The 27,933-nt window shown below is 43.9% G+C and overlaps 1 protein-coding gene across 1 annotated transcript; it reads left to right on the forward strand.

Moving 5' to 3' along the window:
• The first annotated feature begins 398 nt into the window (after positions 1-398).
• GOLIM4 (golgi integral membrane protein 4) lies at positions 399-27,933 on the forward strand. The gene is made up of 16 exons (XM_057378461.1): positions 399-954; positions 12,791-12,865; positions 14,064-14,113; positions 14,847-14,900; positions 15,375-15,525; positions 16,714-16,796; positions 17,370-17,453; positions 20,200-20,367; positions 21,194-21,523; positions 22,721-22,959; positions 23,404-23,483; positions 24,076-24,188; positions 25,303-25,470; positions 25,886-25,954; positions 27,343-27,423; positions 27,733-27,933. Exons 1-16 carry the CDS (start codon positions 768-770, stop codon positions 27,892-27,894), a joined length of 2,094 nt encoding a protein of 697 aa, XP_057234444.1. The 5' UTR covers positions 399-767; the 3' UTR covers positions 27,895-27,933.

The following is a 27,933-nucleotide window of genomic DNA, read 5'->3' on the forward strand; positions in this document are numbered from 1 at the left end:
TGCAGGCGTGAGGGTGCAGGCTGTGAGGGGCTCAGGCTGTGAGGGGCTGAGGCTGTGAGGGGTTCAGGCTGTGAGGGTGCAGGTTGTGAGGGGCTCAGGCTGTGAGGGCTCAGGCTGTGAGAGGATGAGGCCGTGAGGGGCTCAGGCTGTGAGGGGTTCAGGCTGTGAGGGGCTCAGGCTGTGAGGGGTTCAGGCTGTGAGGGTGCAGGCTGTGAGGGTGCAGGCTGTGAGGGGCTCAGGCTGTGAGGGGCTCAGGCTGTGAGGGGCTCAGGCTGTGAGGGGCGGGAGGGAAGCCAGGCTCGCTGCGGACGGACGCGGCGGGCACCCAATGCGCTCCGGAGGGAGGGCAGAACCCGCGGCCCGACCCAATGAGGCCGCGCCCGGAGCGGGACTTCCTTCGGGGATCCCGCGGCGGGGGCGCCGCGGCCGAGCGGGGACACGTCAGTGCGGGGCCGGGAGCTGCCTTTGTTCCCGTCCCGCAGCCCCGCGGCTCCGGCTCCGCTGCCGCCCCGRCCGCAGGCTCCGGACGCGGGGATCGGGACACGGAGCATCCCCAGCATGAGCCCCTCCGCTGCCCGCGCCGGGGGGACCGCCCCGGGCGCCGCGGCCGTGCCCAGGGGCTGAGATTATCGGCCGGCCCCGCCTCCGCCGGCCCTCCTTCCCTCATTCCCTCCTTCCTCCTCCTCCTCCCGGGGCCTCCGATGCCGCCGCCTCCCGCCCGCTGCTGAGCCGTGACGGGCGGGGGCCCTCGGGACCCCGCCGGGGACATGGGCAACGGGATGTGCTCCCGGAAACAGAAGCGGATTTTCCAGACGCTGCTGCTGCTGACCGTGGTGTTCGGGTTCCTGTACGGGGCGATGCTCTACTACGAGCTGCAGGGCCAGCTCAGGAAGGCTGAGGCCACGGCGCTCAAGTACCAGCAGCATCAGGAGTCGCTCTCGGCTCAGTTACAAGGTACTCCCTCGGCAGGAGCCTCTGCTGCCCTTCCCCAGGGCGTGCAGAACACCCTCCTCCTCCTCCTCCTCYGCCTGTCCAACCTCTCTCAAAGTTTTACTCCTTCTCCCCCTGCTTTTCCTGCAGCCCGTGGGGTTGTAGGGTCTCTGGGATCCCTGCCCTGCCGAGGTCGGGGTGAGGTTTTATCGTGGATTCCTAGAGAGGTCTCGTTCCCACACAGCTCTCTTATTCCCAAAGGGCTGCACATCACTTGGCAAGTCCTGGCATACTTGGGAAAGGCAGGCATGCTGCCGGCTGCCCATCTAGCAATGCAGACTGTGTCCAGCCTGGGATTTTTGTGGGCTTCTCTCTCACCTTGCAGGGTTCATTKTATGCTGAACATTCTTGCAGCTCCTGGGCAGCATAAACCTTAAGTTGTTCCAGGATGGAGSAGAGCACTACTCTAATGAAGTGTTTTTAAAGGGTAATTTAAAGTTCAGATAAGTTATTTGGGTAAGGCTATTCTATTACTTTTCGAAAGGCTCTGAATTTCTTGGCTTTACATTAATACAGATCCTTGTGTATCTTGGTTTAAGGATGCAGCAAATGTCCTGTAGTTGCAGATGTAAAGGTGTCCATGTCTGACATCTGCATGCCCAGAAATCAGGAGCAAAGCAGCAGGGATGTACCTGGAACATCAATGGTTTGGGAAGTGGGACACCTCAGCACCTCTCTAATTGTCAAGTGCAAGGTTGTCAGGTCAGCTCACAACTTGAGCTTTCAAGTTTCCTCCCTCAGAATGGCATAAAAGAAGAATCAGAGGGATCTGCTGTAGCATCTGCAGCAGCACTAAACTTCASGGTGATCCTCAACCATTCTTTTCCCTGTGGAAGCATCCATCAAAGCATGCCTGGGAGCTCACAGTTTGTATGCAGAGAGTGCAGAGTTGGGCTTATGCTGTTTGATTCTTACAGCRATTTGTTCCTTTAATGTGTTTAGTCACCAGCTGACACTGTTGTTACTTAGTATTTCAATTTCTGGCCATTTGGAGGTAATACCATGTTGCTCTTTGCCAGAAACCTTCATTTTAGTCCCAGCAAAGGTGTAAATGCYTGGCTGGGAGGTGGGTGTGTGGCAGATGGCTGAAGGGCTACTCTTGCTCGGCTGTAYACTTGCCAGCAGTATTTGCGGAGGACACAGGGACATCTTGTTCTCMAGCTAAAATTTGACAAGTTGGCTTTTTCTGTTGCTCCGGCTTTGCCAAAAAGGAGCGTGCAGCAAACTTTATCCCTACACAGAGGAGAGATTCTCTGGATCAGATGTATGAGGTCTGGGCTGTTAGCTTGAACTTTCCATGCTTGAAAGATTATTTTGAGTAGCCATCATCTATCCAAGCAGGCAATTGTGGGTGCTGYGTTTTATGTRATTCTCTTGCTTGTTTCAATGTATYAATGGGAAATGTGAAATATGGACCAGGATCTGATAACATTAATAGATTTGATGATCCATGCAATAAACTCACATGGTTCTGGGATCCGTGCCAGTGTATCAACCCTATTAAGCAGGAGAATTTATCTATGCCAASTATGGTAGCAGTAAACCCTGTTTAAAAAAATAATTACTGGCAATTAAGTCACAGAATAGAAGGAAAATAAAATGTAACAATAAAAAAATGGTTCTTTAGATTTTCCCTGTGTTCTGGAAGTAGCTGTTACACCTCAGAGGGKGTGAGAGCCCAGAGAAATCCTGAATGAAGCAGCAGTCACTGGCTGCCTCATGTCCCACTAAAGTAAAGGGAAGTTATATGCCTGAGGACTTCAGGGGATTGGGGAAATAAACTTTGCTTCCCCATCTTTCCGAAATGGCCTCCCCTGTATAATCACCTGGATTTTTGCAGTAGGAATTTATTATTGAGGCGAACACAGGGAATTCTGAGCCTGTGCCTATGCCCAGCACATGGGCAGACACAAGCTGACTGGTGATACCCACCACCAAACCCATTCCTGAACCTTTCCTATTTACCTCTTTGTTACGAAACAACAGGAAGGAATTTTCTTTAAGCAGAGACTTGGAAATGACRTAAAATGCTGACAGAAAATCCTGTTTGCAGGTGCAGTGTCTGACTGCACTTTGAACTTTTGATTTTAAATGACCTGGATTTTAAATCAACAATGTTCCTGTTGCCAAACAAAAAAACAAAAAAGCAAAAAAAAAAACCCCAACACCTCTAAGAATATCTGAGCTACATCTCTTGGCTGTCCAAAGATTRTTCTTTGAGTTTATCATTTTATGAGAACAATAAAATTTAAATATTGCATTGGTAAAGTAATGCAACTTATCTTTTCCAGGCAGCATAACCAGTTTCTCTATAGATCCTGAACTAGAGAAAATTTTGGGGCCTGAAGAGTGATGGAAGCACTCTGAAATATTTTAAAAAGAAACCAGTTAAAGGAGAGGAGGGTTCTCCATCAATAKGGATTGATTTCTTGGTGTTCTCAACTCTCCTGAATGATTAAATAAGACTTTAAAGCTGAGGAGTAAAGCGTACCTTGGACTTCCATTTCCTGACCAACTCTTTCAGCAGGAGGCTTTTAAAGGTTTAAATGTAAACTAAAAAAATGAAAGTCAGCTTCTAAAAGTGTGTTTTTTTTAATTCTGAGGCTACATTGTGGCAGGCTGGCCGTGCCCCTGAAAGTGACTGGATTGAATCTCTTGGAGGCCAGTGAAATATCAGCTGTTATCTGAATTTTTGTAGGGTTTTGTTGTGACTGCTGGAGCCTACAAAAGCAGTTGCTTTCCTGATTGTGCACGGAGGAGCTTGTGAATGCCCCTGTGAGGGCTTGTGAGTGAAATTTGRGTCCATTTGTGAAATGCCTGAGGTTCATGGACACTCCTGTGTTTATGGACAGGATGGCAGTTTAGCAGTTTAGGATCTGAATGCCTTTGGTCTGCCCAAAACCTTAGGATCCTCAGCTGTAACTCAGAGTGCAGTTCCCTTTACTTCCTATTGTCCCCTCTACTATTTTCCCAAGTTTTTATGGCTTTTTCTCATCTGTGTAGTTAATAACAACTTTCTTTTTGGTACTTGCAGGTTCTTCATGCCCGAATGAGCTGTTCTTTCTGTTTTTCCTTGAAAAGCCAGCTGTCTTAGATTTTTATCTTTTTCATTGTCTTGTTTTGCTCAAACACAGCAGCACGTGAAGGAGGCTCATTTTCCTAAGAATATGTRGGAAAATACTGGGGCAGAATGCACAGATCCCTGAGAAATGGTGCAGGAAGTGGCCTGAGGATCATTAAACACACACACCTGTTCTGAAGAGAGCTGCACATGGCTCTGTTGTGAGGAGTTCTGCTCTCTGTGGTATTCACAGCTCCTGCCACTCAGCTGAGAAGTGTTTGTGCCCCTTGAATAAGCTCAGGGTAGGATGGCAGACCTGGGAACACAATAACCGGGTTAGAAAGGCTGGGATCTTAAACTGACTCCATTTAGAAGATCACATTGTAGAAGATTTTGTAGAAGAATAAAAAACTTTGGCATTTTTTTCCTAACAAAGTTCTCTTGGGCATTGAAAAAGTAGGGCTGATTTTGTAATCCCCAAAGGAAGTACCAAAGGCAAAATTTAGAGATGACACAAAATTTTTTGACTMCTGAGRAAACCTAAAGTCATTGTTATCTATAAGGTCTTTCATAGAGAAGCTGATCTTCCCAATAAGCTGATTATTTTTAAATCTCGTTCTCTGAGCCACTATATACTTTTGAAATGTGAAGATAATCTTACTTAGTATTTCTTAAAATGATAAACCCGAAACTTGATGCTCTTTGCCTCCTTTMGGGATGTGTCAAACTAAGTCTTGAACTATTTGCCATACTAGGAACAGGCTTCCTTTGCTAGAACAGAACCACACTGAGAGCAGCAGGTGAGCCTGATTGTACCTGTGACTGCTGCAGGGTAGAAAGTATCTACAAAAGTCTTTTTAGCCCTTGCAGCTTCTGTCTTCTCATCCTCTGTGTATTAAGTAATGCCTCATGTACTATTTTAATCTGTTTAATCTGTACTAATCCCTAATCTTAATAACAGCCTGCAGTYAGTGCCTTTTACTACCTTAATTTTCCTGCTCTTTCTCTGAGAGTCTTAACGTATCTGACAGCTTTGTGYAATCTCTGCAGCCTGAGACTGTGTTGGAATCTTGGGAGCTGGCCCAGCAGGGACTCTGAGTTTGAGAGTTTTCCCTACTGTGTATAAAGTGTGGATTTCCTCAAACGTTGCTGATCCAGTGCTAGAAAGCACCAGCTGTAAATGGAGATTCCTGTGTGCCTGTTGTGCCAATTGTCCTAAATCAAGACTCTCTATGGGGGTGACCTGCCAGGAGTTGGTTAGATCTATAGGAGCATTGTGTATGCAGAATTGTTTAGTGCACCCCAGTACCAGGTCACAGTTCTGTGTCACTTTAATGGTTAATATTTATCATATCTGCATGAAAACTACACAGATGCCAAGGCTGCTCCTAGTGAACACACGGATCTGGGTGTACTTCACTATCACATCCCTCTTTTATTGTGCTTTAAACTTGTACTTTGAGTTGGCAGAGAGAACCAACACTATTGATGGCTTATTTTTCACATGTGTCAGACAAGTAGAGCTGCATCTACTGCAGCTCCCGTGTGCTTGGTTGTTCTTCCAAATAACAGAATCCTGAATTCCTGTCATTCCTATGACTTTCAGGTCACTGCAGCACTTATTTGGATTGTTTTGTTGCTGTCTGAGAGAGCCATGGTAGCATTGTCAGAGGAGAGGTTAGTTCTGTGTTTGCCTGAAATGGCAAGCATCCCAAATTCTGCTGCCTGGCTTCCTGAAATGGAATGCTTTGGTTTGTAACCTCCTYTGAGAACCTGGCTGTTTTACCTCCATTCACATTTGCAATGAGTGTTTAGTTTTCTAAATACTTAAAACACATAAAATGCTTGAAATTGTGCAGAATATTAGTATTGGAGAGGTGTATGCTGTAATGTATATTCATATATAAATGTACAAACAGGTATATATAAAACTAGATAGAYACATGTCTATTTTGCAGCTCAACCTCAAGATTTTGGGATATCTGTAATTACCAAGCTTTCCTCATAACCCAAGTACAGAAGAGGTGCTGGGGCACTGTTAACTCAGGGAAGTTTATTTCCAGGTCCACAATGAGTAAGGGTCCTGAAGCTGAATTCTAGGACTGGAAGGATAAATTGAGCACATGCTCATATTGATATTCTTTCATTCCTACCAAAAGTGCTCTTTCCTTGTAGACATAACAGCTCCAGGATAAATTTCTGCCAGTGCTGCAGCATTTCCTCTGCACCCCAGCTGGAACCTGGCTGAGGATCACAGAGCAGGCTGAAGGAACATTGAGCAGAATGAGGTAATAGGGTGAGTTTGTTCCCTGGCTTTTAGTGCTCTCTCTCCCCTGTTTGACACAAGACCTGGTAGCCAACATGATGCAAAGTAGAGCCCAATATTTGTTACTGATGATGATTTAAACCTCCTAAAGCTGATGGATCTGTGTGGACCCCTCAAAGCTGGGACAGGAGTGAGGCAGGATGGGTGATGGGGTGAGTTTGCATTCTGCCTTCCCTGACAGTGATCTCCTGTCACATATTCCTGCCTGACTGAATTCCTAAGCCTTAAAAATGATGTTCCAAGCACATTGTCTCACTGGGCTGGCTGCTTGTCAGCCTGTGTGTCAGGGTGGGGCAACTTATGAGTAAGGTTTCCGCCCTCTCTGAGATTTGAGTGCCCATTATAGCATCTCTGATGTGCTGGTGAGGATATTGCCAGCAATTTGTGGCTAACAGAGTTCACTTTGCTCCTTTTGGAATGGGATTCTTGCAGGGAAGAAGTAATTTAATCTGCCCTGCTGAAAGTCAGGTGCTGCTTTGAGGTTTGATGGTAATGAAGGCTAAATAAATCAGATTACTGAAAAAATGAGCTATAGAGAGCAACTAATTAAAGCTGAATCCTTCGTTGGGTGATTTTTTKKTKKGWTTTTTAGGATTCAGGGGCATGAATTTCTAGTTGTGTTGGAGTCTAAAATGAGCACTTGAGGAATTTGACCTGTTGGGTACTGTCCTTAAGTTTAAGGAAGGGTCTTGTGAGCTGGATGCAGCTCTCATCTTTTTCTGGTGATGTAGCTTAACCCAAACTCCTTGAGATTTTCTGCTATGTATCATTAATTAAGAAATAAAAGAAACTGCAAGTGCTTTACCTCATCCTCTAGGTTTTCCCCCACCCCTAAGGTATCTGAAATTAGCGTGGTATCTTCTTTTCCTGAGGTGACTCAGATCCCAGAGTTTGGCAGTCATTTCCAGGGCTTAATTAGAGAGATGATGAGAGAAGTGTGGTCTGCTTGAGCTCCCAGCAGGCAGAGTAAGGAGCCTGCTCCTATCCACACTCGACAAAGCCATTTTCAGTCAAAAAAATTAATCACTAACTCAAACTCTTGATTTCTTGATGCAGTTTGTGTGTATATAAATAGGGTTTTTTTTTCTTTGAGGTCTGTTTTGCGCTAGTTTCTGAATATAGATATTTATATAGATCCTGACACCATGTAGATGCAATCACTACACCTGCATAAAAATGGAAAAAAAKTCTAAAACAATTTTTGAGAAAAAGACCAGGCCTTTGTTTCCTGGGGTGGAGGGTTGARCAGAGCCAGACATTCAGAGATGATGTGGGAAGAAAACTGTTGTCTCTGCAGCTTTTATCAATGTTTGTGTGTTTTCCTGCTAATTTAAATCCAAAAGGTTTTGTTTGAACTGTTTGCATTTATCATTACTCAAAAAAAAAAAAAAAAAATAGCCTTTATCATCCATTGGTGTATAGAAAACAGCAATTCAAGGTGGGAAGCTGATCCCACCTGTGGTACCAAAGGCTGGAAGAAACCTTTTGTGGAGTGCACTGGAAATCTCTTCTGAAAAACATGATCTCCTTCCTAATAAAAGTCAGGTCTGAAGCCTATCTGTAAGGGATTAAATATTTAATCACATTTAATACCCCTTCTCCAACTTATTTTTAGCAGCAGCTCTTTGCAGTTTACTGTTAGAACATGATAAATCCTTCCCTCTGTCCCAACTTATCTTAAATCTGTTGTTTCCTAGAGGTGATATTGACTTCTAAGAAAGGCAGTACGTGAGGCAGGGTGGAGTAAAAGGATTCTATTAAATGTAGATGCTTGTTCCAGTTTAGAAATTATTTTTCCTGTCATCCTTAGAATGGAATAGAGGCCACAGTGATATCTTAGAAATACAAGTATGTGTTTCTGGGGTAAAGTGCATTAATGTGCCAAATTCCMCAGCATTTCCCATTTTTCAGAACTGCAATGAAGGCAAAAATAGAACCAGTTTCTGGAACCTTTTAGTTAGAATAGAACTTCTTCCTGAAATCCTGAGTAAGTCAGAAGAATAGGTTTATTTTAATTGATTTTGGTGCAGGATCTCTGAAAGCAGATATTATGTTTTCTCTTGAAAAAAAAATCCCCTGAATGTGAAGATCCTGATATTAAATACAAASTTTTCAAATTACTGATACTCTGAGCAACATGTATGACTGGGGAATTCAGTCAAAGCAGAGGTCATTTTTAAGCACAACTGCTGATGCWTAATTTGGTTTTTCAGGAGGAATTWGACGTGRCTGRCTGTAATTAGACAAAACCATTATTCGATCATGTGAGTAAATTGAAAAATGTGGGAGTTTGTTTTGAAGTAAAGGTAAATTCTCACAATCTGCAYAGTGCCAGTTGTGGTTTGCAGAGAGCAAAATAAGGTCAGTCCATCCCTGCCTGGATGCAAAACTGTTCCACAATGAAGCCTCACACACAGTCTGTTTCATGTTATCGTGCCTTTTATTTCTGTCTTTTTGTTTAAATTCAAACCAGGAAACTTCAAATTATTAAATAGCTCCAATATTTTGTTCAATGTCTTGTAAATATTGTGTCTTGGAGCAACCTGGTCTAGTGGAAGGTGTCCCTGCCCATGGCAAGAGGGTGGAACAAGATGAGTTTTGAGGTCCTTTCTAACTCAAACCATTCTATAATAAATAAATAGGGTTTTTTTTTGTAATGTGGTTTCCTTGTGCTGTCCTTAAAACAGACATCGTAGCCTCCATTGTGAAAGTACTTCTGTTTTTCCTAAAATATTTGCAGTCACACTGGAATATCCATTCATTTTTGAACCCTCAGTTGAATCTGTGAAGTCGATGGAGCTCATCCTGTGGTGATACTGTGGCCAGCATAGCTTGTACTGTGGTGGGGAATCCTGCTGCTTGTCCAGCAGCTGCCCACAGTTTGATAATCTGTTTCTGATAAGATTATCAGGAGTGAAATCAGTGGATCTTGTCTGCAAGCAGATTCACTGATTTAAATACAGAGCTGGAAGCTTGGGAAGCAAGTCTTGCTATATTAATAACATCTTCTCCCAGCATGAAGTGTTAGTGTCAGAGGAGTCATGAAATATCATCCGAGATCAAAATTTTAATTATTGGATTAGAGAATTTATCCAACATCCCATATTGAAGGGATTCTTCTTTGGCTCATGGAAATGCTTTACTCTCAGCAGAAAACTATTTTGCATGGGTTCAGATTTTAAATGCTTCGTTTTGCAGGGGCAAGGATGGGCAATTAACAATTTTAATAGGTTCTGCAGACCTTTGCAGTGTTACTAGAGAAGTTCCAGGGTTGTTCACCCCACACTGCTGGTTCAGTTCAACTCTGCCACAGTGTGAGGGAAAATAACACCGAGTATTGCCAAGGGTACTGAAATCTGCTGGTTTTCAAGGAAATGTATTGCTGTAAGCTCAGAGAATGACTTCTGAATTGTGTAACTAACAATCATGTTGAAATTAGTAAATTTTCTTGCATCAAATATATATTAAATCCCAATGAAATCTTATTTTCCAGTATGTAAGATAGTGGGAGTTGAGGCATTTTGGACTCTGGGATCATCCTTCTGACAGACCAAATGACTAGAGTATTGTGAACCAGGAAATACTACCTTTTAAATATACAATAATGGCTTATTTTGCTTAATAATAGTTTTACTGCTTAGAGGTGCAGAGCAAAGATAAGAGAAGGAGCCTTGGCTGTTAAATAATCTCTATTTCATCACCTCCCCTGACTCTTGTGTTGCAATTAACGTTCAGCACTGGTCGAAGTGGTGTAATCTCCCTTCTCCCTCAATTCCTTTTCTTTATGGGGAAAATCTTAAGGACTTGATTTTATTGGGATGAGTTCAAGGACTGTTCATTGCTTCCTTGTTGAAGGTGAAAGGTCTTTCATTGATCTGTGAGGCTACCAGTTCTGTTTCTGGGCTCTTTGAGTTTGTGGTTCTTTGTTTGTTCGTGTAGGTTACAATCTATAAGTAATTTCAGGAATAAAACTGATACCTGCAGTAATTTCATTTTTGGAATAATGTCTATTAGCCATTAGATGACAACATTTCCTCTCCTTTTTTTTTTACCATTCTATTCAATATAATGTAGAAATAAATTTCGTTCAATTATTTGTGCAAAGATCACTACAGAATTAAAAGCTTACCCTAGGAAAAATTATTTGTGCATCCCTTAGAAGGATTTTGTTGGATTCCTTCTATAGGCTTCACTCCCAAYTGGGGTGGACTCCTATAGGAAATCAGTTTTTCAATGTATTTGTTTCTTTCAGATTCTTGTTCAGACATCTTACATCCAAGCTGGCAGCTAAGTAGGAGGAATTTCTGCTGTAGTAACAAGCTCTTTGCAGTTTGGGCTCTTCTTAAGCTCTCTCACTGGTGGCAATAATTCATTTTATGGGAGATTAACACCTATATGTACTTATAAAATCTGACCTGCAACCTACTGCCCAAAGGAGCGAGTGAGAAAACAGGGAAGCTGTGCTTCATTAATAATTATTTTTAATTGACACCTTCAGTACATTGCACATTATGGACTTTTATCAGAGAGAAACATGCTGAGCCAACCAGTGAATCACCCAGAAGGGCAGAGGTGTGGGAGGAGGTGTTTCCTTGCCCCTTTGGGCTGCCTCAAGGGCTGTTTTAGGACATCTCCAGCTTTGTCCCACTGTTTCAAGGGTTAGCAGGTAGAGGAGATGATGCACAGGCTGTGTTCAAACCCAGAGCTCAGCAGGGATTCTCTGAGCTCCCCAAACCCCAAATGCTGCTTTCTCCTGCCCTGTTTCTCCTGCCCCATGCTGGGTTTGTTGTGCAGGGTTTCCCCCACACACACCCTTGGTAAAGCACCAGGAAGAGCTGTGGAAGGTGCACTTGCAGRCAGAGAGGTGGGATGGAAAATGTGATCTCCAAATCCATTTGTGGTTTCGTGTGTTTGCCAGAAAGCCTGTTCCACTCTGATTGCATGGGAAGGGAAGCCCATTATGGATTTTCATTGTTCTCYTGAGCTGCTGTGCTGCAACCACTGTTCCTTTTGCACAATAATTCAGCATTCACCACCTTCATGGCCTGAATAAAACCATTACTATAGTGCTGCCTTTTTTTTTTCCCTTCTCCAAGCCTGCTGGTGACTTTGGGAATATTCACTGCCTGCTTGTTTTCTYACAGAGGGTGTTGATACATTGGCTCATCTTGACTGATGCCCTTGACTTTAGAAGATAAATAGCAAAGTGGAGATAGGTGCCAAGGATTGATTAGCAATTCTGAGTCAAAACGTAAACACTTGTAGATAAGCCTGCAGAATGCRCCTTGGTGGAATTAAGAGCATGTTTTAAGGTGCAAGAGGAGCTTTCTGTGGCTGCCAAGATACAAATCTTAATTTGAGGCTTCTTGTTGAAAGCTTGTGTTTGCCATTGGTTTATTCTCAGAAAATGAGTTTCCTAGTTTTAATGGAAAAATCATTCTTTTAATACAAATTGTTAACGGATTAAAAAAATGCAAACTGTAATTTGGGCAGTGAAAGATTCTTGTGTTAAACTGAGCTTAAACATATGTWATTGTACATTTCCATGAGGTTTAATTGATGTCTTTGCTACAAACTTGTTTGTTTCAGACAATGAGAGGTGAGGAAARAGTAAATAGGGACTGATGTGCCACATCCCAAATTCCATGTCCAAAGCATGGGTTGGGTGAAATCCTGCTTTACTGGCAGCCAATGGGGGAACTTTGTGCCAGAGGATGTTGGATGTCCTAAACACATCTGGATGCAACAAACAAAGCCAAAAATGTGATCCCCATTTTGGGATGGTGTCTGCAGAGGAGTCATGGGCAGCTTAGACMGCCTTTGGGAGTCATTTTTGCTGGRAGASAGTGCAAWGGGAATACWGTATTCCCGGWTTTTGGAAGARTTTAGGATGACACTCAGGTTTCCCATGGCTTAGCCCAGGCAGCCTGTCCGGTGCCCTGCTCACCTCCTGGAGCTTTCCTGCCCTTGGGCATCTCCCTCCCTCCTTGTGACGCTTCGTGTGCTGCCAGGAATTCCTCTGGCAGCAGAGTTCTCCTGTCTTATTTCCTTGTCTGTGTGCAAATGAGGCAGGGGAGGATGGCAGCGTGGAAATGTCCCTGCATTCCTGAGGAGGAAAGGGTTTAGTAGCTCCACCACAGCTGGCTGCCTGCAGAAACAAATCATTCTCCTGGTTATCACATTCCATGTTTAGCAGTGCAAATAACCCAGAATTTGTGATGGATAAAGTGTGCAGAAAGGGAAAAAAGTTACTGTCACAAGTGGCATAAGCAGCCCTTTATCCCATTACCTCATTCCTCTTGTATTTTCCTGGTGCATTCTGTGCCAGCACTCCCTGGGTGTGTTAGGGGTGGGTGGTGGGCTTTGTGTGCGTTACTTTTTTAATGAATTGTGTGCAAAATTTCTCTTTTCAGTTGTGTATGAGCACCGGTCAAGATTAGAAAAGTCATTACAAAAGGAAAGGCTGGAACATAAGAAAGCAAAAGAAGGTAAAAGTGGGCTTTTCACTTGGACRTTTAACTTGATTATAGTAGAAAGTAATTGCAAATGTCCAACTCATTTAAAATTTCTTCAATTGTAAATGAGTTGTATAATATATTAGCTATACATTAGCATCCACTTGGCAGAGCTGTGCTGGTCTTTTTAGTAGTTCTTTTTTATTTAATCTTCTTTAATCAGATCTTTTTAGAAGTAATAATCTTTTTAATACTGTTTACAGATCACTTCAGCATGAAATAATATACCCAGAGAATATGTTTGGATCCCTGTAGATAAACCCAACACATACATGGGGTGTGGGCACGTGTCATTCCTGTCCTGGCATGCCAAAAATTCAAAACATGTACCAAAACCATGGGATCTTTTCCTGCATTCCATCAATGGGGAATTAAACTCTGGATCAATACTTTTACATGTGCTTTAGGATGCTTACATGCCTTTTCCTGATTAAAACCTCCGTTCTAGGTGTGTGAGAGGGAGAAATGTTGGCACAAATTGTTTTTCTTACACCTCTGGCCTTTATAGAAGTTCAGCAGGATACAATCCTCTGAGTTTCCTCAGCCTCTAAATTCACTGCAATTTCCTCAGCCTCTAAATTCACTGCAATTCTTCCTAAAACTGAGGGACTCAGCTGCTGAATTAAAAATATTGCTTTACAAAGCTGAAAAGCAGTAAGGAGTGATTCTCACCGTGCAGGTCTCGATGGGTTGCTGGTGCCATCTAGTGTAGAACGGTCCTGCTGCCACCCGAGGGTGAGACACCTTTTCAAACCCTGTAAAGAGAGAGGATCAAGAAATCAATGAGGAAATGTTTTGTTGTTGCCAAGAATGCACRATTTTATAAATGTCCTTTTCCTTCTGAATGATTCTCTTGGGTCTCTCCTGAGAGAGTTCATGTAACAGATTTAATTATTCATCTGTAGATTTGAGCCTGAACTCTGCATCTCTCACTATGATATGAAACTTTGAAGTGAAACTATTAAATGAAACTTTTTGAAGAAAATGCTTTRTCAAAATCTGTGCATTTTGTCAAATTCTCCATAGGTTGATTTTTTTTTAAGATCCTTTTGAAAATAATTTCTGCATAAATACTCATCTCCTAAAGAGAATTTATGTACTTAACAGTYGAGTTATTCAAGCTTCTTCCTGCTGGGTTTTTTTCATCAGTACTTTCCCTTTCATGTTGCAGATTTTCTTGTTTATAAACTAGAAGCACAGGAAACACTAAATAAAGGAAGGGTAAGTCATCATTCCTAGTACAAGTTTTTAATAGCTGATGCTATTTGAATTGCAAGGAAAAGGAAATGCTTTGCAATTATGGCTGTTCAAAGGAAGAGGTCTTGCGAAATACTAATTGAAAGAGCTCTCACTTATCCCAATTCTATTCTGCATTCATGAGTGCTCTCCAATTCCTAATTATTTGAGCTTTAGTAGGAGATACTAATATCTCTCCAGAAAATTAATTTAGAAAATAATCCCCCTGTTTATGTTATAGTAGTTCAAACGTGGTGTTGTTATATTTAAGGGGAAAGGGGAATAAGGAGGTGTTAGAAATCTTTTTGTAGCTTAGCCCACAGGGAAAAGAACAGTGACAGCTTTCTAACACATGGGCTTTGAACTGGAAAGYATAAAAACATCAAGAAACTTTGTTTTATATATCAAGTGCCAGAAGGAAAGCTCTCTCTGGCAGAGGACCCAGAGACCTGTAGAGAACTCTTTATAAAGCAAGTAAATTAGGATTTTATGGCTATTTCATGTTGAAGCTGGGGAGCAGTTTGGGAGCTGAGTAACGGGAGTTAAAATAGGTGGTTSGTGCAGGAGGTGCAGAGTGTAGGAGCTCTGCCCCAGAGCCAGGCAGAGATGGATTGATTTCCTGGGGAGCTGCATCCCTGGGCTGGTGGCTCCCAAAGAGCTGTGGGTGCAGGGCTCAGGCAGTGCCAGGGTGAGTGACACGAGTGTTTTTGTTTTACAGCAAGACTCCAACAGCAGGTACAGCGCCCTGAGTGTGCAGCACCAGATGCTGAAGGTGGGTAACTGGTTATACTGGGAGACACAGCCTGGCTGGCTTCTGGTGTCACTGCCTAGTGCCAGGGTGTGGACAGTGCTTCCTCTTATTTTAAAATATATTTTCCTGCAGTTTTTCCTAATCAGGCTTTCCACTGGGTGATTTAATCTTATCAGATGCAATTACTTGTAGGGAATGCTGACTTATCATCCCTCACATAGATTGGCACATAAGGATTTTCTTGGACAAATTCAGCAGCTCCCAGGGGGCCAGTGCAGCTCTGGGGTGAGGTGACAGAGCCCTGGAACAGGAGCCTGCTCATCACAGAGATCATTTTGTGTTTGAAAGGAGCTGCAATGTGCATGCTTTGAATAATAACCTTCCTGTTATGAATGCTTCCTATTCATCTGCACTTATTAAACAAATTGCCAAAGACAATATTAGCCAGATATGCAGATACAGAGCTGTTCCAGTGTCCCAACTTGGTATTTGCAGAGTCAACACGAAGAACTGAAGAAACAGCACGCTGACCTTGAGGAAGATCACCGAAAACAAGGAGAAGAGTTTAGCAGGACRTTCAGTGATCACAAGGAGCGGTACCTACAGCTRCAGCAGGAAAAGGAGCAGGAGATCTCCAAGCTGAAGGGTAAATTTAACCTGGGTCTGGCTGCCCACGTTAAACTGGGTGTTTGCCATTGGGTTYGCTGTGGTGTGAGAGAGGTATTTTCTCTGTTCTCACTCACAGGTCACTTCTGCCACCTGACAAGTTACATTTTATTGATTATTTTCTGTGGCCTTTCCCTGGAATCTGTTCATATGTGCTCTGTGCTCCTGTCTGGTTTAGAGAAACAGTAAAAAATTCAGCACTTAAAAACAAGTGCTCTGTCAAGTGTCAAAGGTTGTTGAGGCAGTCCTTAATTTTGAATTGTAAGACTTGTATAAACTTGGAAAAAAAGGTTTGGTTCTTCTTTTTTGTAACTGGAAGGCAATCTAAGAATATTTGCCACTTCTAGCAGGAATTTAATGGTGTCTCTTTATGAAGTGACTTTATATACATTTTATRCTTCCTTTTTCCCTACCTGTGCCAGCTCCTCTGGAACACATGGCACCTGTGCACTTGAATGACAAATTCACTTTTAACTCTTGGCATCCAGTTTCCTTTTTAGAGATTCTGGGCAGCTTTCAGGCCTCTTCCATCCTGTTCCACAGAACAAAAGGATGGGGCTGTGTCCATCAGAGCCTTCTCTGCTGTGGGTCCCTGATACATGGGTTGGTTCTGGGGCTGTTTGCAGTTTTGTCTGCAGAGGGTCCTGCAGGCAGAGGTTCATTGTTGGCTCCACATCAACATTATGTAAAAAGTGGGAATAGAAGCCTCTCCCTGATCTCAGAAGYTTCTGGAGCATGGTGGCCATCTGGGCATCCTTTTCAAAGGAAGAGCTGGGTCCTACAGTGGAAAATTCTCACTTGCCTGATGTGATGTGGGGAAAGGGAGGAGAGTGCCTTCCTCTCTGCCTTTTCAGGATTCAGATTTCCTTGGGGATTTTGCCATCTGCAGTGCCCAGTGGGAGCAGTGATGCAGAATTCCAGGTGCAGACTGGGTGCACTGATACAAAATTTCACCAAATGTTACAATTTTCTGCTTGAAAATGTACAGCTTTCAGCAGGGCTGGGGTGAGAGATAACAAAAACTAACCATACAATTATTCTACTTAATTTTTACTACAGCAGCCATGTAGGATTTATGTAGATTGTGCCGTAGTCTTAATTTGGTGCTTGTTTTATAAATCCAGCCAGGTTTAAAACCTGTATTTTTTTTTTCATTTCTTTTCAACAGAATCCCTGTATAACTTACGGGAGGAGAACAGGCAGTTGAGAAAAGCACACCAAGACATTCACACCCAGCTCCAGGATGTCAAGGTAGGCTTTGCTYTGAGGAGAACTTTCAAGATCATTAGGAAAAATGTTCCCAAGTTTTCACGAGCCCGAAGCAGGCTGTGCTGAAGACTTATGCTTTCTGTTATGTGGGAAAAAAAGAGAGGATTGTGGCTGAACTGGATTTCATGTCTTTGGCCACCTGCACTTTAGGTGCATGCTCATAAAAAAAAAAAATAACAGAAAAGTATTTAGTATAGRAATTAAAATTGGGAATTTGGTTTTACAAGTTGAGAATTGAGTTTTGGCAAAACTCAGCGCTTAATGTGTTCCAACACTGTTTTTTTTTAAAGCATTCATCAACATCTACTCCAACTTTTAATTTTATTTTAGTCACACAGATCCTGGCCTCCAAATTTCATTCCCTGTTGTGCTCGCTTCCTCTATCTGTTTAATATGCATTCCGTGTGAAATAAATAAGTGCTGTCACTCCAGCTCAGGATTTTCTTTTCAAAACAAATTGAATTACCTTCCTAGTTTAAAACCCCCCAGAGCCTCCCTGACTGATCTTCAGGATGAACTTTACGTGAAACATGTGATGTTCTTCTTTTTGTGTAGCAGCAGCATAAGAACTTGCTGTCCCAGCACAACGAGCTTGTGGTGACATTGGAAGACCACAAGAGTGCACTAGCTGCTGCTCAGGTCAGAGAGAAAGCAGCTCCTGCGGGCTCTCGGCTTCCCCAGCTCTGTCTGTGCCCTGCTGCTGCCTGCAGCGTGCTGCATGTGCCTTTGGCGTGGGGCTGCGGCGGGATGCTGCCCTGCAGGGAGTGCATGGCACCCTGAGAGGCTGCAGCGGCTGCCAGGGTGCTCAGACAGCCCAGCAGGCTGTGTGCCAGGCCCAGCAGTGCATGTGCTCTGCAGAGAGAACCCTCCTGCTTCYCTGAGAGCTCTCTCTCTGTGCCTTTCTTTCTCTGTCCCCTCTGGTGGAACTGCTCTCAGTTGGGCATCCCTGACCTTCACATTTATCTCTTACACACACCTGGGTGATGGTGTGAAATCTCTGTGTGTGTGACTGGTGAGGCTTTCACAAAATCTCAGAATGGTTYGGGTTGGAAGGGACCTTAAAACTCATCCAGTGCCTTCCCCTGTCACGGGCAGGGACATTTTCCACTCTCCCAGATTGCTCCAAGCCCTGTCCAACCTGGCCTTGGACACTTCCAGGAATCCAGGGGCAGCCACAGCTTCTCTGGGCACTACGAATCAGAATATATATGTGGAGATGTATATGAAGGAATGAAAACTCCAGGTGGGACTCAAATCAGTTTTTAAAAGAACAGCAGCATTAAGTTTCTGAAATATCATTTGCAAGCGAATTATCCATGAAGCACAAACTGTTGCAGGCTCAGTCAGCTGTGCCAGTGCAAGCTGTGTAGGCCACAGGGAATCTGAAAATGGGAGTAATGTTGGAGCAGAGGAAGACTTTTGGTGAAAGATCAGAGGGAAAGGCAATGAGGCAGTGTGAAGTTATTTTTATTCCTGACTGATTTTCTTTTAGGCACTTTCACAGTCCACAAAATCATTAGCAGCATTAAAAGCATTGAATATTTTTTTCCCAGTTCTGCTTGTTGTGCATGTCAATATGTGTAGATATTTCAACCCAGGGAAAAATCAGAAAGTTCCCTCATAGACTGAAAATCWGAAGAATCATAATCTGCAGTACTAAACCACAGTGGCAGCAAATTGTGAGCTCTTCTCTCCCTGTCCACGTTTGCTGTGGGGTGTGAGCTGGTAACATCTGAAATTCCACAGGGCCACACGTAGGAGCTGATTTAAGGTTCACCAAACCCAAAGGGAAGCTCCCTGCACTCCTGGCTTTGATTCAGGTCTTTAATTAGCAAGCCTGTGTCACACAAAGCCTTTGTGTCTGCAGTCAGGGTGTGACATTTGTCCTGTGGAGACCCTCCAGAGAAGGGTCTTGCACATGCCTGAAGAACAGAAGGTATTTCACACTTCTGTGCAGTTTTTTTCCTCAAACCAGCTGCAGAAAGTTCCCAAGGGATTCTTTCACAGCTCYGTAAATGATCCCTCTGTTTCTAGGTGTACTCTAGACATTGAATTTGCACTAACAAATTTGTGATCTGAATTTTTAAAGCACTGGAGTCTTTGTGCTTTTCCACAGCCAGACAGATGAATTGTATATTTTAATAAACCCTGATCTGCCAGGATTAGCACCCTTTAAGGTGTGGCCTTGGATCTCAATGTTCAGTTTAGTGACTCTGCACTAGAACAGARTACTTGAGTTGTGATCTGGATGGGCACTGGTTGAATATCATGGAATGGTTTGGGTTGGAAGGGACCTTAATGCTCATCCCATTCCACCCCCTGCCTTGGGCAGGGACACCTTCCACTGTCCCAGGCTGCTCCAAGCCCTGCTCCAGCCTGGCCTTGAGCTCTTCCAGGGATGGRGAGTCCACGACCTTTCTGGGCACCCTGTGCCAGGGCCTCACCACCTCACAGTAAAGAATTTATTCTTAAYATCAAATCTAAACCTTCCCTGCTTCAGCTTAAGGCTGTTCCCCCTTGTCCTATCACTCCATGCTCTTGTCCAAAGTCCCTCTCCAGCCTTCTTGTGATCCTGTTTAGGGGGAAGGGGCAGGGAAACCTTCTCATGGGACATCTGCTGTGTATGCAGCTGGTCAACTTTTATACTCTGCCCACTGAAAAAAACCCACTTTAATTGGAAATCTTTCTGTTGCAGAGCCAGGGATTGGGGTACTAATCCTGCTGGATTTTCTTTAGAACTTCTTGATCCTGATCTTGTCCAAAGTTAAACAGCAAACCAAAYTACAACATTTTATTGTTGCAATTCAGGAAGACTTCAGAAATTCACATTTCCCYTCTTTTATTTTTTCTCTTCTTTTTTCCCCTTGCTCTTCACCACCCGTGTACTGTGACTTTCTTTGCCTCAGTTCTGTCTGTTGGCTGTTGTCTTGTCTAACACCTGTCTAAATGTTGAGGAKTTGGCATTTTCACGACGTGTAGATGCACTTTAAAACTTCTGTTTCTGAAAGAACTGCTCTTCTTTCTACCAGCAAAGGAGAARTTGTGGTGCTCTCGATTTCCCTCGCTTTAGTCTGCCAGGAAAGCTGCATCATCCCCTTCTGACACTTCTCCTGCTTGGCATGAATAAAACAACTCCTCTTCTTTGTCCCACAGAGATGTTTTTAATCCACTTTGTATGCATGTGCACTTTGGCTGAAAAGATCCTGATGGATCAGTGTAATCTAACATGTAGAGAAAAAATTACATTTTAAAAGCTCCTATCCCTTCTCCTCCCTGGAATATCGAGTCTTTCTACCACGTGTCCTGCTAGCAACTTTACTCCAAGGTGACTACATTTGATTAAGAAATTAATTTGGATGCGCTATAATTAACATGTTGGCTTTAGACTCAGGTGGAGGAATACAAACAGCTGAAGGACACGCTCAAAAAAATCCCAAGTTTCCAACAGCCGGAGAAGTTGGAAGGAGGGAATGAACAGCCCGAGGTGCGGGGCCCGTCCCCTCACAGCCACCTCCCGGAGCACCACGGAGCTGGGGCTGAGCAGCAGCAGGAGGTAAAAGGCTACAGACACCCCAGGAGTGGCTCTTGCTCAGCAAAACGTGCTGAATGTCTCGTAGGAGTGTGTGTTTAACTGTGCACCTTTGTCACTTCTGGAGGAAAGTGGTGAGGAATGGTTTCATCATGTTGAGTAGAAGGAAAATCTATTCACGATGACCTTTTCTCACACGAGTTGTCAGTGTATGTCAGCAAAATCTAAATTTTTTGAAWAAGCAGTCTCAAATTTTAGCTGTCTCAAGTATTACAGAAAAGCTTTAACAAGCTCTGAAAAAAATTTTACATTACCAAGTTCCAGTGGCACATTAAAGCCAACATATTTAACGTTGGCACACCAATGTTCAAGCAGAAAATGCATAATCTAGAAGTTAAGAAAAATCAGTTGTGATTTTGTTTTACAAGAATTCTTGGCCAGCAGAACCTAGAGGAGATAAAAATCATGGAATCATTTAGRYTGGAAAGGAACTTTAAGATTGCCAAGTCCAGCTGTGAACCCAGTTCTGCCAAAGCCAGCACTAAATTGTGTCTCTAAAAGACAGAGTTTGCTTTATAGAAATTGTATTTTGTAGAATTGTAAGAGGTTTTGTTCCACTTTGGATTAAATGAAGCTTAACCTGCTCTGTGATGGAGCTGTACAAGRCCTTGTGTAGCTGTGCAGAGCCACAAACCAGGTAGTGACATCCTTTGGCAGGAGTAGCTCATTCCAAACCAGGCATTTGGCCCTCCTGACAACAGCTCCAGGCTGGAATGAAGGATCCAAATCTCCTTGGCTCTCTTGAAACTGAAATCCATAATAAYAACATAATCCTGTGTCTGTTTTGCAGAATGAGAAGCCAAGAGAGAGAGAAGAAATAAATACCCAGGAGCAGAACAGGGCTGAGCCTTTCCACGGGCAGGGAAAGGCTCCCGAGGGSCACAATGCCAAGGAGCTGAACATCCAGGAGCAGCAAGAAGCTGGAGAGGATGAGGAACAACAGGCAGATCAGATTGAGGAAGAGCGCAAAAAGGAGCTTGAAGAGGAAGAAATGGAGCAGGCAGGGCAGCCTGAGCACCTGGAGGAGGAGCAGGACCAAGGCCCAGAGGAGCATGAATGGAAAAAGCAGGAACAAAAGGAAGAAGAAACCAACATGCTGGGTGATCACCTGCAGCCAGAGGTGGGGAGCTGTTTTCTGATTGATCAAATCTGCTGTTTAAATGGAGGAATCTCTTACCATTGCTGGCTATGTATTGCACTCACCATTTTCTAGGCAAAATCAATTTTTTATAGAAAGTTTGGGATGCAGAGCACTCACTGGTTTTTTTAGATAAAATTACTGTCATATTGATAGAAAATTTGGGATTCAAAGCACTTGGATGCAGAGGATTCAGGCTCAACTGGAGCACACTTGTACTGCTGCRCTGGCCAGATTGTAATGAACATTAATTCTGCTGATAAAAAGCAACAGATGGAAATAAAAAAAAAGAGCAGCAGATTGAATCCTATCCCACTTTAAACCTTAGGCCCATGGTGGCTGGTGAGGAGCTCAGCAGGTGGGAGTGAGGCTGGGATGGAGAACTGTCCTGCTTTGCTAATTTGATGCATCTCAGCAAATTGCAGAGTRTTTCCTTGTCAGAGATACCTGCCTTCTGCAAATACTCTGCCAGCAAAATGCTCACTGGCATTTGACAGGGAATTTTAACTGCCAGACAAACATGACTGAAATAACCAGGGGAAATCAATGTGCAGCTCTAAATAAAACCAGCAAATCCTGGATTTGCATTCTAGATTGGATCTGCAGTGGGAAATGTRTTTCACTGGTCTCACTTCAGGCTTTGTAAACACTTTCTCTCCTGGCAGATTAATTGTGTGACTCTGGTGTGATGAGAATCTGTTACTGAAGAGGTGCAGAGGCTCAGAGCAGTGGCAATGGGTTAAGCTGTGAAAYTGGAGTTACTTTAAATTATTGCTGAGTATAAAAAGATGGGCTGTGTCTCACTTAAGRCTAAAAGCAGCTCCCACTGAGATTATCAGTTAAAACAATGGAAACTTTTGCTTCTTTATCAGCCATCAAAACCTCCTYCTACTGTGTAAAATGTTGGGTGGGTTTTGTAGTATTTGTAAGAAAAGCTTGGCTTCCCTCAGCCCACAATTTCCTCTTCCTTCCCCAAATCATCCACAAACACTTCCAGTCTGTGTTCCAAAAAAATATTTAAACTTTAAGCAGGGACAGGAAAACTTAAAARTAACTTTGCTGTAATTTTGCCTACTGCATGGAGCACCTGCATGCTTTTCCCTCTGGACCCATTTCTCCCTGCTTGTTTCTGATCACTGAGAGGATGATTAATCTGTGGCTAACACATTTCTSTGACAGGTAACACCAACAAAAGCTGTGCCAATGAGACAGAAAGCAGCTTATGAGCAGCAGCTGGAGCAGCAGCATCTTGGAGCCCAGAGAGCAGAGGAGGCCAAGCAGCTCCGGCAGCAGCAGGAGTCCCTGCACCAGCAAAGGCTGCGAGGGCAGCTCCTGAGGCAGCAGCAGCTCCAGGACAGAGAGCTCCAGCTGCAGAGACAGGCAGAGCAAGGGGAAAAACTCTACAAAAACCACCTCAGGTTAAATTCTCCTGCATGAGTTTGTCATGGTTTGTGCTCTGGGTTTTGTGTTGTCAGCTCTGTTCTGTGCCCTTGTCCCTGAGAGCAGATTTCCAGAGGGTCCTATTGGCAAATTGCTTGAAGAACTGAGGGTCTGTTTGCCAAAATTCAGAGTCCTGACTTTACTCTTTGCCTGGCCCATRTCAATTAGGGCTACAGACTCCACATACAGAGACACACACGCTCAAAGTCCGTGTAGCAGCACAAAAAAATCTCTGTTCCATCAAGTATATTTCAGGAAAGGTGATGTGAGAAAATACCAGATAACAGAGCACAAAACTGGGGCCTGCTCTGGCAGGTGCTGAGAGAGGTGTGAGAGAGGCACAGCTGCAGGTGGGGGCTTTGTTCACTAAAGCAGAAAGCTTTTGTGAAACTGAAATGATGTTTGGCTTTTTGTGTTCTCAGCCAACAGGCTCATTATGATAACATGGACCAGGACATTGTGCAAGGGGAGGAAGAGCAAGGCATTCAGGAAGAGGAAGGAGGTAAGAGAGAGCTTCTGTTCTTGCCATGCTCACAGGCTCCCTGTGCACAGCCTTGCATGGSAGACTTTAATATTCATTTCATATCCAGATTGGATTCAAGTGAAACATAAACTTGCAATTTAAAACCAGAAGCTCAAATAACCGTGGCTGAACTGACAGCGAAATAGAGAAATTACTAAAGATCATATCCACAGTCCTGAAAGGAGGTGTCCTTTTGGCTTAGCTGTTATCACAGGGCTCTGTGGACCTTAGTTATGTTTCTGGCTCTGAGTGTGGGTTTGTTTGAGCTCTTTAAATTATAGAATCATGGAATCAGTTCAAATGGTTTGAGTTGGAAGGGACTCATCYCATTCCWCATCCCTGCCATGGGCAGGGACATCTTCCACTGGCCCAGGTTGTTCAATGCCCCATCCAACCTGGCCTGCTCTTTTAATTTCCSTTTCCTATTAGGAGTAAACCAATTCTGTGAGCATTATCTGTTCAGGTAGAGGCTGCCCACTGCTAAAAGCATGTGTGAAACCTTGTCTATAGGAGACTCAAAAGGATAACTAAAAACTGCTGTAATGCAATAATCACCTAAAACATTCCTCAGCTTATGAACACGACAACCAGCACCAGGATGAAGGGGAAGATGATGATCAGAATAATGCAAATGARCAGCAAGAAGCACAACATCAGGCAGAAAATCAGCAGGCTGATGAAKCAGTGAGTATGAATTAAGATGCTGTGGATTGCAGTTGTTACTCAAGTGAGAAGCCACAGGTCTCGTCTGACATAATTGCATCCTACAGAAATGAGATAAGCACAGGTCTGCTAGGAAGACAGGCTTGACAGTTGTAAACAACATCTAAAGTATWTTTAAAGCTGCCCTTCCTGATTTGGGAAGAAATAAAAAAATAAATACATCCTTGTTGGAAGAAAGTTGCTTCCACATTCCTTTGATCTGTGCTTCAGTGAAATAAAGGATTTGGTCTTAGCTGRGGCTTGAACAGGTACATTTGGCTTCAAAAAATAACAGTAGTGGCCAGTCAGAAGGAGGGGAGGATGATGTTTTTCATTATGGCATTAATTAAAGGCCAACTCAAGAGCCCCTGTAACCAGCTGGAGTCAGCACAGAGGAGTGAGGTCTCAAAAGAGGATATTGGTCAGCGCTGACGTGAGCCCAGGGATCAACTGCACAGAGCTCTGGGGGCAGGACAATCACCCTGTGCCTCCCCCAAACTCCAGCTTTCCTGGTGCTGTGCAACATCAAGTGCATTTTCCTTACTCCCCTCCCCTTTGGCAAATTAAGGTGTACACTGACTATTTCTAAAGGATCTTTAACTCGTTGGCTATAAAAATATAAAACTGCTTTTACTGAATGATAAGCAGACAGAAGATGCTCTTTTTCTGTATGGCAAAGACGAAAAGTGAGTGTTTTGTTTCACTGCAGACACGGCCAAGGTCAATAGAGCAGGACAGTCTGATTACTGAAAAATCCCATCAGCTTTTCGAAGCTGTGAGCATTTAAACTCTTATCTTTGTGCTGTGGCCTTATCAGGCACTGTCAGGGAGTCAGTAAACATGGGTTGTTCAGCAGCCCCTGTGAAAGAAGTGCTCAGATTCACTCTGCATTTCAGCAGACAGGTGCTGTGCTGCTGCTCTGTCCCTGCTCACTGCTGAGGTTCTTCACTGACCCCTGATCCTGCAGAAATTCCAGCTGCTTCCAGTGGAGATGGATGGAGCTGGCTCTGGCACAGCCCCTGCTGCTCTTCTTTTGAGGGAAATGCAGTTGGACCATGAGCTAAAAGTATTTAACACTCACTCCTGTAAATTGCAGAAGGSAGCCATGGAAGATGTGAATCCTGCTGATGACCCCAACAATCAGGGAGAAGATGAATTTGAAGAAGCTGAGCAAGAGAGGGAAGAAAACCTCCCCGATGAAAATGAAAAGCACAAGGAAACGGGTCAGAAACAAGGACATCCAGGAATGGAAGAGCACTTGGTGGTGGGTAAAGGCAAAGGAGGCACCTCTGGGGCCCCTTCAGGAGGTTCAAGCTGCCCATTTCAGCTGTGCTGAAGCTGTAAACTCCTCCAGGCAGAGAGAGAGTTCTGTGTTTTTATKGCACTGGTCTTTAATGGTGTGAATATTCCTTCGTCTTCCTGCTTAGTGTGGAAAGTTCTCCTTTGTTCTGGGAAGTGATTTTTCTTAAAATCGTCCTGCTATTTTTTAATTGAGGGCAATTTTAAATCACAGAGCTGGGCTCTCACTGCTTCTAATGAATGCACTAAAACTCCTTCTGCCATCATTGTTGCTTGAGCTTTACTGGGAGTTTTAGTTCCAGAACAAGAAGCTTTAATCTTCAGCCCTCTAGTTATTAGGCAAGYTCATAGAACTGAATTTTTATGTGATCTTTGTGCAGATGGCAGGAAATCCTGACCAGCAGGAGGATAATGTGGATGAACAATACCAGGAGGAGGGAGAAGAGGAGGTAAGAACACAGACCTAAGGCAGGTGGAGGCTCAGGTAGCAGAGYACAGCTCTGTTTAAACTCACCCTTGGTACCTTTGGAGCTGCAGGRTGAACCCAAATCACTTTGTGTGACTTTACCAATCCTGGGAAGTCTTTGCCATTCCTCTGCTGTCCCCTTCTGGATACACTCTGGGTTACTCACGCTCATGTCTGCAATCCATTACTCTTCCGTGCCACACAGCATTAATTGTGCAATAATTGAAAAGATTAAGCCTTTCACAACACAAGGAAAATTTCCTGGAAACCTCAAGGTCACAGAAAACCTCATTAATCTCTAATCACACACTGCAGTTCTGAGCAAACTGCTTCCTTGGGCGCTTATTCCTTAGCTCTGACTTTGATTTATCTGTGCTCCTCCTGAGCAATCCAAGCTGCAATTCTGGGCTTGGTGGGGAAGCTGACAGCRCATTGAGCTGGAGGAGAGGGAGGGAAGGGACTTTTTCCTTCATGTCATGCTCGTTGTGCAGGCACCAACCCGAGCCACCCTACAGCCCCTCAGTAGGGCCTGATTAATCCCTGCTCCTGCTTCCCACAAAATCCCCTTCAGAAAAAGCCGTGGAATTGGCTGCTGTAGCTCCGTGGTGGGGAGCATTTTGGATTAGTTGGGATGCACTGAGCACTCACCAGTGCAAAATGCTGCTACTTCCATCAAAYCAGGCCCCTGGGAGCTGGGAAGAGCTGGCCCTTGGCAGCTGCACTTTGGCTTACAGGAAGCAATTCATACCCATCATAAAGGGCTGTGCCCAATGTTCTTACTGGAATTGGGAAAGAGGGAGCAGGGACTGAGTGAGAAATCAGAGATACTCTAGTGGGGAGGAGTTTCTTCAGCAGGTTGGCTCAAATATTATCCATTGCTGTTCAGGTCTTCCCCAAAGTGATYGTGGTGTGATGGATACCTCTGACCCTGCTCACAGGAAAGCACAGCAAAACTTCCCAAAAGAAAATCACACTTACTTCAAAATGTTCCTCTTTCAAATTTGCACCTAACATGGGAAGTGGGGCATGGATTGAACGAGAGTGCTGCCAGAACAGATAGAAATGAGAGATCCAAAAGCTGAACATCAGGGACACAGATTCAGCATGAACTGCTCTCTCCAAGGATAGCAGTAGAAGAGATTGTCTGTGAGAATTGTATTTACAAGGTAGATGCTCTCAGAAGAAGTGAGTTTCCCAGTTGCTGGATGGTTATGGTTCCTTTTATCCTCTTTTAACCTCTCCATGCCCTCTTCTCCCTTCTTTAGAATCTTCATTCTGTAAAAGTTTTGCTGTGCAAATGAGTCCAGTTATGCCACAGGCYGCTCTTTAAAAGGCAATTAAACCACACAGAACATCTCTTGTGCTTTGCAGGTCCAGGAAGACCTGACTGAAGAGAAGAAGCGTGAGCTGGAGCACAATGCTGAGGAGCCCTATGGGGAAAACGAGGAAAATGTGAGTCCTGTGGAGCCCAGGGGTCAGGGCTAAGGTCAAACCCTGATCATGGCACAGGGATGTCACATGAAATCATTGCTTTGGCTCACAGACCTTAACATTTCATGCTTTCCCAAATTCCTTTTGCTCACCCTTCCATCTCCAAGTCATTTCTTGCTTCCTGGAGGGAGGGCAGAAACATCTTTTCCTATTTCTGCCCATCAGCTTTCCCAACTCCAGCTGAAAGTCATTTCATGGCCCTGAAATGAGCTGTAAGGAACCTGGCATGGAATCTGTGTCATTTTGGATTGTTTTGCTTTCCCAAATCAGGCAGATGATAAGAATAACAGAGGGACCGACCAAGAGCAAGAAATGCAAGAAGACAACAACCAKAAAGAAATTCATGAAGAAAATTAYGAGGAGGAAGAGGAGGAGGAGGAGGAGGAAGGCAGAGCTGTTGCAGCAAAAACTCGCAGACGAGGGGAGATGTAGTCCCCCTTCATTTTTCTTTTTCCAGTACACAAATTCCTG

Source organism: Malurus melanocephalus, unplaced genomic scaffold, assembly GCF_030028575.1.
Source record: "Malurus melanocephalus ecotype Western Australia unplaced genomic scaffold, MMel_1.1 scaffold_360, whole genome shotgun sequence".
Classification (NCBI taxonomy): domain Eukaryota; kingdom Metazoa; phylum Chordata; class Aves; order Passeriformes; family Maluridae; genus Malurus; species Malurus melanocephalus.